The sequence below is a fragment of the Calidris pugnax genome, unplaced genomic scaffold (assembly GCF_001431845.1).
Source record: "Calidris pugnax isolate Ruff unplaced genomic scaffold, ASM143184v1 scaffold150, whole genome shotgun sequence".
Classification (NCBI taxonomy): Eukaryota; Metazoa; Chordata; class Aves; order Charadriiformes; family Scolopacidae; genus Calidris; species Calidris pugnax.
In genome coordinates, this window is record NW_015091300.1 from 2,213,979 (window position 1) to 2,229,364 (window position 15,386).

A 15,386-nucleotide genomic window follows, 5' to 3' on the forward strand; every position below is an offset into this window, starting at 1 on the left:
TATATATATAATATTGACACGAGTCCATATATTCTCCATATTCTTAGCCACTTTGCTAACATCTGGGAGGGATCACACTGAAAACATCTCAGAAAACAATCCAAATTCTCCCGCTTTGCTGTTTATTTACTTGAACCAGGCTCATGCCACCTGGGCAGCGTGCTTGGCTGGGTTCAGCTACAATCAGCTTTGCTTTTTATAATCGTGAGCCTTCACTGTGATTTTTGTAGACGGCAGGAGGAAACATTCATTGGGAAAAAAACAACCAAGGGTTGGACTATCAGCTTGGGAAAATATCCTTGCTGCTTTTCAGATGTCCCCCTTAAACCCAAACAACTATATTTGTAAATCAGCGCTGTAGGGATGGGTATGGTGCTGATCTAAGGCTGTATCTTAAAAAACCTTCTCCCAAAACGTGTGGGAGGCTGGACGTGTGCTGGCCTTGGAGAAGATGGCAGGGAAGGACGGAGGGTGAGGAGCACCCAGGAGCTGCCGGCACCTCTCCGCCTGCCTCACCCTGCGTGGTGCTCCTGCTCAAACCAAAGCTCCTGAGACACCCAGTGGTCAGTGCAAGGATAAAAGGAAAGGGGAAAAAAAAATCAGCTCCAAGAGGAACTTCTGTTTAAACAGCATTGCCCACAAACTCCGGGATGAGCTCCTCACCTTCCCATCGCCTTGATCAGGGAGGGGAGCCATAGGACGAGGGGGAAGGGTTTGATGCTGAAAGAGGGGAGATGGAGATGAGATGTGGGGAAGAACTTGTTTGGTGTGAGGGTGGTGAGAGCCTGGCCCAGGTTGTCCCGAGAAGCTGTGGCTGCCCCATCCCTGGAGGGGTTCAAGGGCAGGTTGGAGGGGGCTTGGAGCAACCTGGTCTGGTGGGAGGTGTCCCTGCCCAGGGCAGGGGGTTGGAACTTGATGGTCTTTGAGCCTCCTTCCAGGGTTTGGAACTGGATGGTCTTTAAGGTCCCTTCCAACCCAAGCCATTCTATGATGTTATGATTCTATTATACTAAGCTCAACTAATTTCCTTATTTACAGGCAGGTGTAGATCTGTATTTATTTAGATAGTCCCATATGTTTTGGGGGTTTATACTGGAGTGGTTTTTCCTCCAGTTTAGGCTGTTTTGAACTTGTTGGGATGGGCTGCAAACTCCTGATGTGGTGGGGGGGCTGGGTCTGTGTGATGTTTCCATGCTGTGGCCCCAGCAAGGAGGAGGTGGATGCAAACACCAGCCTGCAAGAGCATCTGTACCTTGAGGCAGTGCCGTGGCTGGAAGCCCTGGGATGAGCTCCCCACCTTTCCCTCTCCTGATCCAAGGAGCAACCCCAACGGCACCCCTTCCAGGCCTGACCCAGAGCCTTTTCTTTTGCAGGCAGGACAAGCTCAAAATCCACATGCGGAAGCACACAGGGGAGCGGCCGTACCTCTGCATCCACTGCAACGCCAAATTCGTCCACAACTACGACCTGAAGAACCACATGCGCATCCACACGGGCGTCCGGCCCTACCAGTGCGAGTTCTGCTACAAGAGCTTCACCCGCTCCGACCACCTCCACCGCCACATCAAACGCCAGAGCTGCCGCATCGCCCGACCCCGGCGAGGACGCAAGCCGGCGGCCTGGAGGGCGGCCGGCTTGCTCTTCGGTCCCGGTGGTCCACCGGTGGACAAGAGCTTCATGATGCCACCAACGTTGGAGGAGATGAGCAGCCAATTCGGCGGCCCAGCCATGTGCCTTCCTGGCCCCAGCCCCAAGCACTTTTTGAGCGGGCCCAAGACCACCTTTAGCTTGCAGGAGCTGGAGAGCCAGTTTGAAGAAACCCAGATGAAGCTCCTCAGGCGAGCCCAGCTGGACATGGAGAGGAACGCGGGCATCTTCGCCTTCGCCCTGGGCCATAACGAAAACCTCGCTGCCCAACCCTTCTTCCCCCTTCCTGATCCTTGGAGCACGGGTTTCAGTGGCTTGGCGGGGCTTGGCCATATGGCTCCCATCTCAGAGGCGAGCAACTAAACCCGTGCCAGGTCCCACCATGGGTCTGCTCCCTTCCCAACAGGGCGAACAGCTCCTTGGGGTCCCTACGTGCCCTTGCGCATCGTCTGGCTCCCAAGAAGCTCTTCCTTCCCCCCCAACACCATGGTCTACATGGGGCTTGGGGGATCCCTGGGATGAGCGGGTGGGTGGGTGGGTGGGTGGGTGCTGTGCCCCATGGCCACTGGCACTTTAGACTCTGAGATGCACTTGGCTTTGGGGCCATGGAGCACTTGCTGTCCCATCCAGCCACCATCTGGGAAGGCCAGGCCAGGACTGCTGCTCTCTTCAAGGCTCCCGAAAATGTCACTTGCCTTAGTCCAGGGCATGGCCATCACCATGAGATGGCTCTTCTGGAGGAGATATTCCTCATTTTCCACCCACAGGGCCTGCTGGACACCAACAAGCTGTCCAGACCTGGTTTTGATATGTTGCATTCCTTGGCCCTTTTGGTCAAAAGGACTTAATTTTTTTTTTTTTAATCAACTCCCAAGTCTTGCAACAAAATTTGTTCTACAGGGGATAAAGAGGAAGGTCAAACAGCCACATTGAAAGGGGGAGGATGATCCCAGCTGTTGCCTTTCTCAGTAGTATATCAGATTTGCAGGGCTTGTGAAAGCCCTGTTGTGCAGGATGACTTGGGACCTTAAAAAAATAAAAAATAAAAATAAAAATATAAAAAAATAAAATAAAAAAAAAAAAGATGAAAAATCACCCAGGAGCAATGCTGGGTAGAAAAGGGGATCTTGACTTATTTTGGTTCTTTGGACATTTCCAAATTTCAGAAGGACCACCAAAGCCTATTTTGAGTATTTTAACTTCAGTTTCTTGAAAAGGTGAAGGGAAATTTTTGGAAGGAGCAGAAGTGTTGTGATGCTGAGGGGTTTTTTTAAGCCCTTGCTTTGCAAAAATAAACCGCGTGGGAATTTTGAAATGGAAAAAGTTGTTTCAAACCAAAGAGTCAGAATTCACTGCTGCTGACCGTTTTGAAATGTCTGGGGGTTTGTCCTTAATTCCCCCTGATTCCTATATATATTTTGATAACAAAAGCTTTTAAGACACATGAGTATCCCCAGATCAGCAATGTCAATGGGAAACAATTGGGTGTGCAAGCTTCCCTGCTGCTTGTCACAAGGGATCTTTGTGGACAAGGCATCCACAAAAGGTTTCTTGCAGATAAAATTGTCTACTTGGAGCCAAGCAGAAATACTATTTCTTCACCATTTGTTGGTTCAAAAGATGAGGTAGTAATATACGATCGGGATCGGTGCTCCAAGCTGAAGGTGGCCACCAGGTCTGGGGTCCTCCCCAGCATCCCTGCAGACCCGGAGAGTGCCACCCCTATGTAATATTTCTTTTGAGGCCAAAAAAAAAGTGATAGATTGGCTGGAATTGCCCCATCAGCCTCCTTCAGCCCCTAAAAACATGAGCTACTCTTAAGGACAAAGGCTTTTGATGGCCATCTTCCTCTGATGGCTCCTCTTAGATGTGGTGAGACGCCAGTTTCATCATCAGCTGAGATGGCTTGAGATGGCCCAGGAAGCTGGTTTTACGTGAAACCAGCTCTTGAAAACATAAATGTTACAAATTAGGGCTTTTTCTTTCTCTTTTTAGTGTTACCTTTCAATGTCAGCAGAATCAAAGTGAATGAGAGGACCGTGGGTTTGTTAATTTTTTGGTTTGCCCATCGACGGTGCCGCTCTGGAGCGGTGGCTGGATGAGGGTCTCCCCACCGGAGCATGGGAGGGGACACAAGGGGTCCAGGATCCACAACCCCCCCCATAAGGGCACGAAGGACTTCTGCTCTGAGACCATCCTGAGCAGAATGATCTTAAGAAACTGCCCAACGATCGCTTCCTCCTCCAAAAAGAAATCCACAAGGACTCCGCGTGCAACAAGTTAATGGAGAGAAAAAAAAAAAGAAAAAAAAAAAGAAGAAAAAAAAAAAAAAGAAGAAAAAAAAAAAAAAGAAGAAAAAAAAAAAAAAGAAGAAAAAAAAAAAAAAGAAGAAAAAAAAAAAAAAGAAGAAAAAAAAAAGAAAACTTCTTAAAACTGCATCAAACTTTTTTTTTTTTTTTAAATCTGTATCAACTTCTTACACAAGCAACGTTTTGCAGATGACTGGTTACTTCAGGTGTTTTTTTGTCTACGATTTGGAGTCATTGTAAAGTATCCAAAGATGCTGAGTACTGTATAATCTACGAGGACTTGAAGCAAGGTGGCTTTTCTGTCTCGATTTGTTTGTTGGGTTGGTTGGAGTTGGTTTGGTTTTTGTTTTTTTTTCCTACTTGTCTAGGGGGGATAAAACCTTTGCAATTTTTCTATTTATAACTATTTTTATGTGATTGCTTTATGTACAAAACAATGGAAAAAAAAAATCAAAAAAGGAGAGAGAAACACACACACACACAAACAAATTTGCCTTAGTTTCTCACGGGACAATCACCCTTAACTTTCATTGACGCTAGAAAGTGGATGGAAAAAAAAAAAAAAAGATACTAGATCCTTTTATGTATTTATTAAACTGTGTTAATTGAAGCTCTTGGCAGGAGTAGCTTCTCTTGCCAGTGGCCACGCCGAGAAGGCCAAGCCACTGGAGATGCTGAGCTGCTTCCCTTCTGGGGGTGGCGTGGCCATCCCTGTGGCCTCTGGTCTACATATGTTTGTCAGTCACAAATTCGGTGCTTTCCAAAGGCCCCTTTTGGAAAGACAAAATAATCACATGTTAATTAGGCATCTAGCTGGTACGGGCTCTGTCCCCAGGGCGCCGTTGGCGTTGAGATGCTGCTGACGACTAACGAGTTAAGGTTGATTTTCCCGCGTTGCGCTGGGTTGGGTTGGAAGGAGCTGGGTGCTCACGTTGTGAGGGTGTGGAGGAAGGACGAGAGAAAACCCTGTTTCTTCCCATTTTGATGTTGTGCAGTGACTCCAGGCCACAGGTATCCATGTAGGAGCCCAGCTAAGCATGGAGGTGCCTTTCCAGGGCTTCAATCCCTTTCCCCAGCCAGGATGGGTGTGAGGAGCACCAGGCCTCAAGCTGGAAGGACACGGGGCTGTCTCCCAGCTGGTTTTATGGTGGGTTTTTGTTCATCTCACCATGGCTGCACCAGGTACCAATGAGCACTGGGCTGCATCCCCAGCAGCGTGGCCAGCAGGGCCAGGGGGGGATTCTGCCCCTCTGCTCTGCTCTGGGGAGACCCCCCTGCAGGGCTGCCTCCAGCTCTGGGGCCACCAACAGCAGAAGGACGTGGACCTGTTGGAGGAAGCCACGGAGATGCTGGGAGGGTTGGAGCCCCTCTGCTGTGAGGACAGGCTGAGAGAGTTGGGGGGGTTCAGCCTGGAGAAGAGAAGGCTCCGGGGAGAACTTAGAGCCCCTTCCAGTCCCTCAAGGGGACTTAGAAAAAAGATGGGGACAAACTTTTTAGTGGGTCCTGTTGCAACAGGAAAACGTGTAATGGTTTTAAAATGAAAGAGGGGAGATTGAGATGAGATGTGGGGAAGAACTTCTTTGGTGTGAGGGTGGTGAGAGCCTGGCCCAGCTTTCCCAGAAAGGTGGTAGATGCCCCATCCCTGGAGGGGTTCAAGTCCAGGTTGGACAGGGCTATGAGCAACCTGATATAGTTGAGGATGTCCCTGCTCATTCCTTTAAAGGTCCTTTCCAACCCAAAGCATTCTCTCATTCTCTGATGTTGTGAACACAGCTGACATGAACCTGAGTCCTGTAATTCATGCATTGTTTCCAAGCAGTTCCAGAATTTCCTTGTCGTTTTTGAAAGAGGTGCAAAACCCTGGAAAATAGGTCCCAGGGAGGAATGGTGGGACTCACCCCATGTTGTTCAGCCTTTTGGAAGTGTGGTAACAGACACCCCGTTGCACATTGAGACACCTAGATGTTGACATTTTAATTTTGGATGTCCTAACCTGCAGTGTGATTTCTAGCTGTCCTCTGAAGCCAACCTGGCTCTGGAGGGAGGCAGGTACTGCTGGAGGGTGATTCACCCCACCTACGCTGGACCTCCCAAGGGTGGGATGAATCACCTTCGATGGCACCTGCCTATCTATACTACCTACCAACAGGGTTTGGAAAAACGAGCTTGGACTAAACTGCTTTCCTTTCCCACAGCGACAGTGAGATAAGGTTAACCACGAAGAGGGATGGGATGTTCCCAGCATGGCAGCTCCCTCTTCTCTGCTCAGCTGATGGGGCAGTCCCTGGCAAAACCTTTCACAGAATCACAGAATGCTATGGGGTTGGAAGGGACCTCTGGAGACCATCTAGTCCAACCCCTTGCCAAAGCAGGTCCACCCAGAGCAGGTCACACAGGAACATGTCCAGGTGGGGTTGGAATGTCTCCAGAGAAGGAGACTCCACCACCTCTCTGGGCAGCCTCTGCCAGGGCTCTGACACCCTCACAGGAAAGAAGTTCCTCCTCTTCTTGAGATGGAACTTCCTATGTTCAAGTTTGTGCCCGTTACCTTTGTCCTGTCCCTGGGGATGGGACACTGGCACAGACCAGCTTGGTCAGCTTGGACTTCTTCCCAGTCTGTTTTGGCTGGGAATGCAATGGGAAATTCTCCATCCTCCCAATTCTGGGGACCTGGAATTTGGGCTCTTTGGTCGTACACCCCACTGCAATCCCAGCAAAACACCCTGGCTTGTTATTTTCCACTCATTTTCTTTCCCTCACGCTGCCAAGAAGTGCTCCACAGCATCAGGTGCTTGGGCAGGGGTCTGGCCCCACGGGCACAGTCCAAAAATGTGGCTCGAGAAGATGGAAATTGCATTTCCCCTCCCAGGGTGGTCAGGTGGTCATTGAGCATCTGTGCTCAGAGCTCGCAGGACCCCGGCAGGGTCAGTACATGAACAGCATGTTTTTTGAGCACAAAAAAAATACAAAATTAAAATCAAGTGAATTACTTTTCAGCTATTTAAATGCATATCTTTATGGGTTTTTTTAATCTTGTGATTTTAACCCCGTTTTATGCTCCTATTCTGGTTTGCTTATGCTGCCAATAAAAAAAAAAAAAAAATTTGGAAAGGGAGGGTGAAAAAACTGAAAATTGCTCGGAGGACCCGTGCTGCTAATCAGACACATGGGAATGGCAGAAAAAAAAAAAAAATACAAACCCGGCAGCTTCAGTAAATGCTTGTTAGTGGCAACATATGGCTCTGCTCCTGCTCCTGAGCAGCTGCTGGATCATCCAGAGCCGGGGTCAGGGGGGAAGCGGTGCCGGGGTGATGCAGGAGAAATTAAATACCCTCCCTCCTCCCCCCCCGCCAAAAAAAAATTAAAAAAAAAAAATAAAAAGGGAAAAAACGAGCCTGCACTTTGGGAAGTGAGAGGCTTTTCTGTTTGGCAGAAAAAAAAAAAAAAAAGAAAAAGAAAAAAAAAGTGAATGATTTATTAAAATACCCCTTAAAGTGGTATAAACCTGTGTGTGCTCCTGGACAGGGCTCCCAGTGACACCAGTGGGGCTGCTGCTTCACTCCTGCTCTGCCTGTGGCCCCGTGGGACCTGCTCTGCCCACCCCCCCCAACCCAGGCATTCACAAACCCATTTTTTGGGGGGATTATTGCTTTATTTACAGTCTAGACCCCCCGAAGCTGGAAGAACGTGCGGTTGCAGAGAAAAGTTTTAAGAGAGTGAACGAAGCAAGACTCCAGCCGTCTCATTTTCAGATAACGCTGCATTTTTTGCAGTTGGTTGGGTTTTTCGGGTCTGGCCATCAACTTTTGGCACCTTCTGGTAGCCTGCACATCCTTGGTCTGCACGTGATTTCTTTCCAAGCCAAAAAAAAAAAAAAAAAAAAAAAAAAAAAAAACATACAGGAGCCAAAACGCTAAACAGTGTCATTCATTGTTAAAAACTGCCAAGAAATAATTAAACATTTTTAATTAAATCCTCATTTGAAAAAGTGTTCCTATGCTCCACCCAATCCTTCTTCCCAGGGAAACAATGTCCACAGCACAAGCAGTAATAGCTGCAGAGAGGCAGTCTTTATAGACAGAAAGTACCAAAAAAAAAAAAAAAAAAAAAGAAAAAGAAAAAAAGGGGGGATGAAATGAGAAAAAGCCCTTCTTGTAGCCCAAGCGAAGGCAGCCCCATCCCACCTCCCACCCAGCCCCACCTCTGGGATTCCCACCGTCCTGATGGCAGGAGAGAAAATACCTGTGGCTTGGATATGCCTCTTTTTTTTTCTTTTTTTTTTTTTCCTTGTTTTCCTGTGTTGAACCAATGTTTTACATGACTTGCACTAATTGCTGTAGGGCAGGATACTGTTAGGTTTCTTTGTTTCGGTCTCTTGTTTGGTTGCGACTCCTCTTGGCTAAGAAAACGGCGGTCCTATACACGTACCTGCTGCACATTTTACACTCCTGGAGAAAATAAACTATTACCTGAAGCAGTGAGTGCCTCTAGTGTGTCCTTGGGTGGCTGCTGTGGGACTCGGGGGGTGGACGAGTTACGGCATCAAGTGGTGGTGAGATGAGCGATTGGACCACCTTGTGGTGGCTCTCCAGGGTGGGCTGTCCCTGAGAGAGTGCTTGGGTGGAGGAGCAACCCCAGCCACGTCCAATGCTCCAGCATGAAACCTACCTGCTGAAAAAAAACCCAAACCATAAGCACAATTTGGGGCTTTTCTCCCCATTTCTGCTCATCTGCTTTCTGCAGCTCCCTGGTGCACTCAAACTCAGTTTTAAACTGAAAGAGGGGAGATTTAGGTGAGATGTGGGGAAGAACTTCTTTGGTGTGAGGGTGGTGAGAGCCTGGCCCAGGTTGGCCAGAGAAGCTGTGGCTGCCCCATCCCTGGAGGGGTTCAAGGCCAGGTTGGAGGGGGCTTGGAGCAACCTGGTCTGGTGGGAGGTGTCCCTGCCCAGGGCAGGAGGGTTAGGACTGGATGGCCTTTTAGGTCCCTTCCAACCCAAACCGTTTTATGGCTCTACGATTCTATAACTCGCACTGCCCTCGTGTGGTGGCCTGGGGACAGTTCTGCCACCGAAGCAGCGTTGGGTACGTTGGTGGTCCAGTACCCATATCTGGAGGTGGTTTGGGGGTCTCAGCTGCACCAGGACAGGCACGATCCTCCATCACCTCCCATCATGCCCACCCACCAAGCAGATGAAATACAAAGCTCAACCACATCAAGATGGAGCTTAACAGTGTGGTGGTGTGCTCTCCCTGGTTTGCTCCCCCCCTTCTCCCTCTCGGCTCCTGCCCGGCCTTGGCCATCATGGCCATCACAACAGCAGCTGTGATAACTTGTACCCGGTCTCTGGGGCATGGCTGGCAGCAGAGTCAAAATACTGTCTGGAGTGGGGACCTAGAAATTTTGCTGCCATGAAAATATGACTATAGGTCAATTATCTTACTGTAGAAATAGTGGACAGCCCAAGAGCCCCTTTGAGCTCTCCTGTACGGCAGTGGGCTGCACACCAGGATCTCCCCTTTGGTGAGGATGCTCGCTGAAGGTTCTACTCCTCGAGGTTGAGGGAATCCTTGCCGCAACAGAGTTTCGGTGACTAATAGCGTGCTAAACTTTGAAATTTTATCTAAGTAATGTAAAGGGTTAATTGTGCATATGTAATCCTTTAGACATAAACCGTTGACCAAGTCTGGGACTAGGATTGGATCCAGCCGCATCCAGACTCCTCTCTGAGAAGGAGTTTAGAAAGCAAGGGGGTCCTTTCTGAACCTCGTGACTCAACGGGAGGGTCTCCCTGACAGTTCTGTCTGACCCTGTCCTCTGTGCAGTAACTAATAGAGTGTACCCTGACATCGAATCTCGTAAAACACTATCGCATTTACCACTGGTTTTATCGCACTTACTAGTGGTTTTGTTAAATCACTGTTTCACCTTAATAAATATTTCTCTGCTTCACTCTAACTAGTGAAGTTAATCACTCCGTCCGCGACAAACAGTTGGACTCAATGATCTTTAAGGTCTTTTCCAGCAAAAATGTTTCTATGATTTTTAAGAGTTTTCTACACCCCAATTAACAGCAACCAAATAATTACGTCAGTGAGACAGGGGTCATCCCACCCACAACTATCGGTGACCTCATGGGACCCTAATTTGGAGAAGGTTATTCCCTGCAGCCCAAGGGTGAGCCTTGACTGGACCCTCTGATGCCCAACACGTCCCCAGCTGCTATTTCCCTTTCCCCCTCATGTACCACTAGTGATACTTCCCAGTTCAAGTGACCAGAGGGGCCAAAGATAAATCTTATGCAATTGTATCAAGCTCATTTCCTTGGGAATTGAGTCTAAAAAACACAAACGCAAACACCAAAGAAGCAGCCAAACAGCAGCACAAGGCATCCCCCCACCACCACTACCACCACTTGATAATTGGAGGCTTTATTTTATTTCTTTCTTCCTGCCGTGCAGACACCGACTGAGATGTCACAAAGCTGACGGGGCTTCCTAATAGTTCATGCAGCGCCTGGAACCTCTCAGGGGTCATCTTCAATTCAGGCAGCCAATTTGCAGGCAGGGGGTGCGAAGCACGAGCAGAGACAGGGGCTGAGGTTTTAAGGACAGACCCTGGCTCTCAGCTGAAACCCTCCTCTGCTCTTGGGCAACCTCCAGCAAATCCTTACACCTGCCTTTAAGGTGGAGCTGGTAACTTGGTTTGCATAGTAAACAGGACAGTGTTTTCTCCATGGGACCAACTTCCACAACTTGAGCTGGAGTTTTGCATCGTTTTGAGAAATATTTAAGACTTCACCCTTGAGTTTTCAAAACCTAGGTTCTCATTTAAGCAGCTTTTATGAGTTTGTTCTGGCCCTTGCTGCTGCCAGGAGGTTTTGATGATAATCACTGTAAAATCAGTTGGAAAGACAAACTTCTCCCCACGTGCTTCACAAACCAGCAGTGTCCACAGCCCTTCTGAGATGTGGTCCCTGGATCTGATGCAAAGCTGGGGAGTGATTTGCTCTGAGAGCTGCTGCAGGGATCACAGAATCACCACCATTGGAAGGGACCTCTGAGACCATCGAGTCCAATCTGCCCAGAAGCTGGTCTCCGTGGCAATGAAGGATAAAGGAGCCAGGCTGTGAGAGACCACAATTTGAAGACAAGAGCTGAGCGAGGAGAGCGAAGAGCAAGTGGAGGCTCTGCAGGAGGTGGAAGCTGATGTCCCACAGGGAGACAGTGAAGCTGAGAGCAATCACTGCTGCTGGAGTATGTAGATGTGCTCCTCATCCAGCTGGCCAGTATTCTGCTCTACTGTGTTTGCTCAGCTCAGCCAATGACAGAGGTTATTATAGCTCCAAGCACCAGGAAGGTTTTTTCCCTGGAGCAGAAATACCCAAGCTGGATCATACACATATCTACTTCAAGATAGATTCAACAACCCTAATGTATGTATAAATAGAATCATAGAATGGTTTGGGGTAGAAGGGACCTTAAAGACCATCCAGTTCCAACCCCCTGCCCTGGGCAGGGACACCTCCCACCAGACCACGTTGCTCCAAGCCCCCTCCAACCTGGCCTTGAACCCCTCCAGGGATGGGGCAGCCACAGCTTCTCTGGGCAACCTGGGCCAGGCTCTCACCACCCTCACACCAAAGAAGTTCTTCCCCACATCTCATCTCCATCTCCCCTCTTTCAGTGTCAAACCCTTGCCCCTTGTCCTATGGCTCCCCTTCCTCATAAATACATATGCAGATCTACATACACAGAAAATGTGCTTAGCTGTTATTCTCACTAGACCTCAGACAGAAGACAGTATTACTTCTCCTTTTTGGGGGGTAAACTGAGGCACAGGAGGGCACAGAGATTTATTCCCCTGCAGCACACAAGTATCTGGGTGTGCGCTGCCAGCCTACCCATTACACATGGCTCTGGAGCGGGGTGAGCCCTCCCTAATCCCCATCAAATCTTTAAGTGAGCTTCCTACAGCTATCACAAAAACCGCTTGCATACAAGCCGTGCATGAAAAAGGACAACATGATATCCCACTCTCTGCTTACAGTAAATTTTGAAATGTTAAAACCATTATCCTCATAAATACATATGCAGATCTACATACACAGAAAATGTGCTTAGCTGTTATTCTCACTAGACCTCAGACAGAAGACAGTATTACTTCTCCTTTTTGGGGGGTAAACTGAGGCACAGGAGGGCACAGAGATTTATTCCCCTGCAGCACACAAGTATCTGGGTGTGCGCTGCCAGCCTACCCATTACACATGGCCTTTACATGGATGCAGATCATCATCGGGCAGTGGTCAACCTCAGAAATGGCTTTATCAGGCTGTTAAATTTAATGCTATGAGGGAGGACCCCCATGCGTCCTCCTCTTCTTTTCTCCAGCCTCCTCATGTGATACAGCAGGAGCAAATCACCAGTGAGAAAGAGGTGTGGAGCAAGAGGGTAAAAGATAGTAACCAAGAGAGGACCTTTTTGAAGGAGACCATGCTGAGATGAGATGGTGAGAGCAGCAAGGAGCCATCAGGGACCTGCATGGCTGTGGCTGGTTGAGGGGACCGTGCTCTGTACCAGGAGACATCTACCATAAAGGTTTGTTTCCATGGGAGAAAGGCTGCCAGACCCTCCAAAAAAACAGGGTGAGCAACACCAGAGATAAATGTCCATCCACTCAATGATGCTCTGAAGCATCTGCAGCAAACACATGCACCCACTGCACCAAAGCCCGCTCCACTTCACCCTCACTGCTGCATTAATGTCCCATATGCCAGGCCATATGCTCAATCCATACAAAGGGATGCTTGTATAGGCCTTAAAGGGAGGAAAAGGGACATCTGAGCACGTGGGAGCAGGTACAATCTAGAGAGGCCTTGGGGACCGGGAAGGATGCTTGGTGGGTGCAAGAGCCCACGTGGGAAGACACAGAGCAAGCAGCTCCATGCCCAGTGGCAGCAACAGGGCTCTGATGAGAAGCAGCTAAAAAAGGAGCTGGAAGATGTTGATGGGGTGTCGGGGGGAACCACTGACCCTTTGCAATGTGTTTCACAGGAAACTACACGTGCAAAATTTATTATGAAAAGGGATTTTCGACACATCAACAAGCTTTGAAAAATAGCACACAGGAAATCATAGAATTACATAATGGTTCGGGTTGGAAGGGACCTTAAGGATGATCCAGTTCCAACCCCCCTGCCCTGGACAGGGACACCTCCCACCAGATCAGGTTGCTCCAAGTCCCCTCCAGCCTGGCCTTGAACCCCTCCAGGGATGGGGCAGCCACAGCTTCTCTGGCCAACCTGGGCCAGGCTCTCACCACCCTCACACCAAAGAAGCTCTTCCCCACATCTCATCTCAATCTCCCCTCTTTCAGTGTCAAACCCTTCCCCCTCGTCCTATGGCTCCCCTCCCTGATCCAGAGTCCCTCCCCATCTCTCCTGGAGCCCCTTGAGGGACTGGAAGGGGCTCTGAGGTCTCCCCGGAGCCTTCTCTTCTCCAGGCTGAACCCCCCCAACTCTCTCAGCCTGTCCTCACAGCAGAGGGGGTCCAGCCCTACCAGCATCTTTGTGGCCTCCTCTGGCCCTGCTCCAACAGGTCCCTGTCCTTCTGCTGTTGGTGGCCCCAGAGCTGGAGGCAGCCCTGCAGGGGGGTCTCCCCAGAGCGGAGCAGAGGGGCAGACTGAAGGTGGTGGGTGTTTCTGCACGTTGGGGGCATCTCCTTTCGGGGTGGCAGCAACGGGGTGGATGAAGGGAAAGGATTCAGCTCATTTAGGTCAGACACCCACAGAGATGCCACTGTCTCAGCTTTCCGTCTACGCTCCTCCCGTAGTCAAGGAGAGACCAATCCCTCTTGAGGTAAACAACTGAAATGGGTCAAATAAACCACATTTTTGAAGTGTCTGTTGCTCTCAAGTGGCTGGGAAAGGAGGACAAAATGTCCCAAGTGTCCCTTCTTGTGCACTGTGCCTTTGCTTATCAGCGTCCTGCCACGTGCTCTCCTCTGGTCCTTTGCACCGAGTCCCAGCATCACTCTAAACTCCATTCAAAGCTTTCACTAATCAGCTGGAGAGCCTGAGACATTTCTATGCCCAGGGTGGGATATTGCAGGGTATTAAAGGTGCAATTTCTTTTATGGGTCATCAGAGCAGAGAGGGAGGAGGCTCTGGCTGTGCCCACAGCTCGTTAGGTGCCAGATGAAGGGCTAGCGAGGGCCACCACCAGCAGAAGCTCCTCAGGTTCAGCCCAAAGCACTGAAAAGGGGTGTCAGGTTGTGCTAAGTCAATCCTAGATCCCCAGGGAACAGCATGGTGGGATCTGCACTTACTTCAACCTTCACTGCGGGGGTGACTAGGGTTTCTCCTGCATCCCTGGTAGCTCAGCCAGGTACAGGTGACAGAGGATACCTGTAATCAGCCAAAAGGTCAGTTAAAAAATGTTTGAAAAGCCATTTTTCAGCTTGGAAAAACTGTTAGTTTATGCGGATGAACTGGAGTCTTCACCTTGAACAAAGCAGGGGACCCGAGCCAGGTTTAGAGGCTTCCTTTTACATTTTTCTAAGCTGTCTTGTGTCCTCTCCTACCAGCCTACCCCAGGCACGCCATGAGTCCCAGCCCATGGCTCTAATGTCCCCTGTCTCCCTGCTTAGAGAGAAAGCTGCTTCCTTTGAGTGCAGGGCTGAGGTTTGGGCTCCTCCAGGGAAGGTGGCTAATCTTCTCTGCCCTTAGCTCCTCCATTTGTACGATGGAAATGATGGCTTTATCCATCTCTACGGGCTGCAGTGGGGATTACGGCTTAATCCGAGGCTCTGCTGCGTGCTGGCAAGGGGTCCCAGTGCCAGAGCACGTGTTGGTCTGATCGATGGGGATGCCCCTTCTCTTAATCGCTCCGAGGACATGGTGGCGTTTGCAAACGGAGAAGGGAAGGGAGGGATTTGGGAGCTAATTTCAGCAGCGGGGGGCAGGTACATGCTCACAGAATCAATCATAGAATCATAGAATGGTTTGGGTTGGAAGGGACCTCAAAGATCATCAAGTTCCAACCCCCCTGCCCTGGGCAGGGACACCTCCCACCAGACCAGGCGAGTATGCTTAACTGGCGGCGATCGAATAATGTTAAGCCAGGATGAAGCCAGTGGGTACTGGGGTCCGGGAGTTATCTTAGATTTAGGACCCGACCCGGCAGATACACCCCATTCTATCACCAGCTGAGTGGTTTATTGGGCTGGAGGAGTTGACATTCTGGAGCGGGGTGAGCCCTCCCTAATCCCCATCAAATCTTTAAGTGAGCTTCCTACAGCTATCACAAAAACCGCTTGCATACAAGCCGTGCATGAAAAAGGACAACATGATATCCCACTCTCTGCTTACAGTAAATTTTGAAATGTTAAAACCATTAATTAGAGGAGCCCCAGCAGTTCTTAAATCCCGACTAG

The 15,386-nt window shown here is 49.5% G+C and overlaps 1 protein-coding gene across 1 annotated transcript in view; it reads left to right on the forward strand.

Annotated features, from left to right (window-relative positions):
• Positions 1-2,133, forward strand: part of ZBTB7C (zinc finger and BTB domain containing 7C) — a 59,832-nt gene extending 57,699 nt beyond the window's left edge. Inside the window, exon 3 of the mRNA XM_014960786.1 lies at positions 1,374-2,133. Coding sequence (XP_014816272.1) covers positions 1,374-2,010 — 637 coding nt within the window. The 3' untranslated portion in view covers positions 2,011-2,133. The remainder of the gene's footprint in view (positions 1-1,373) is intronic.
• The last annotated feature ends 13,253 nt before the right edge of the window (positions 2,134-15,386 follow it).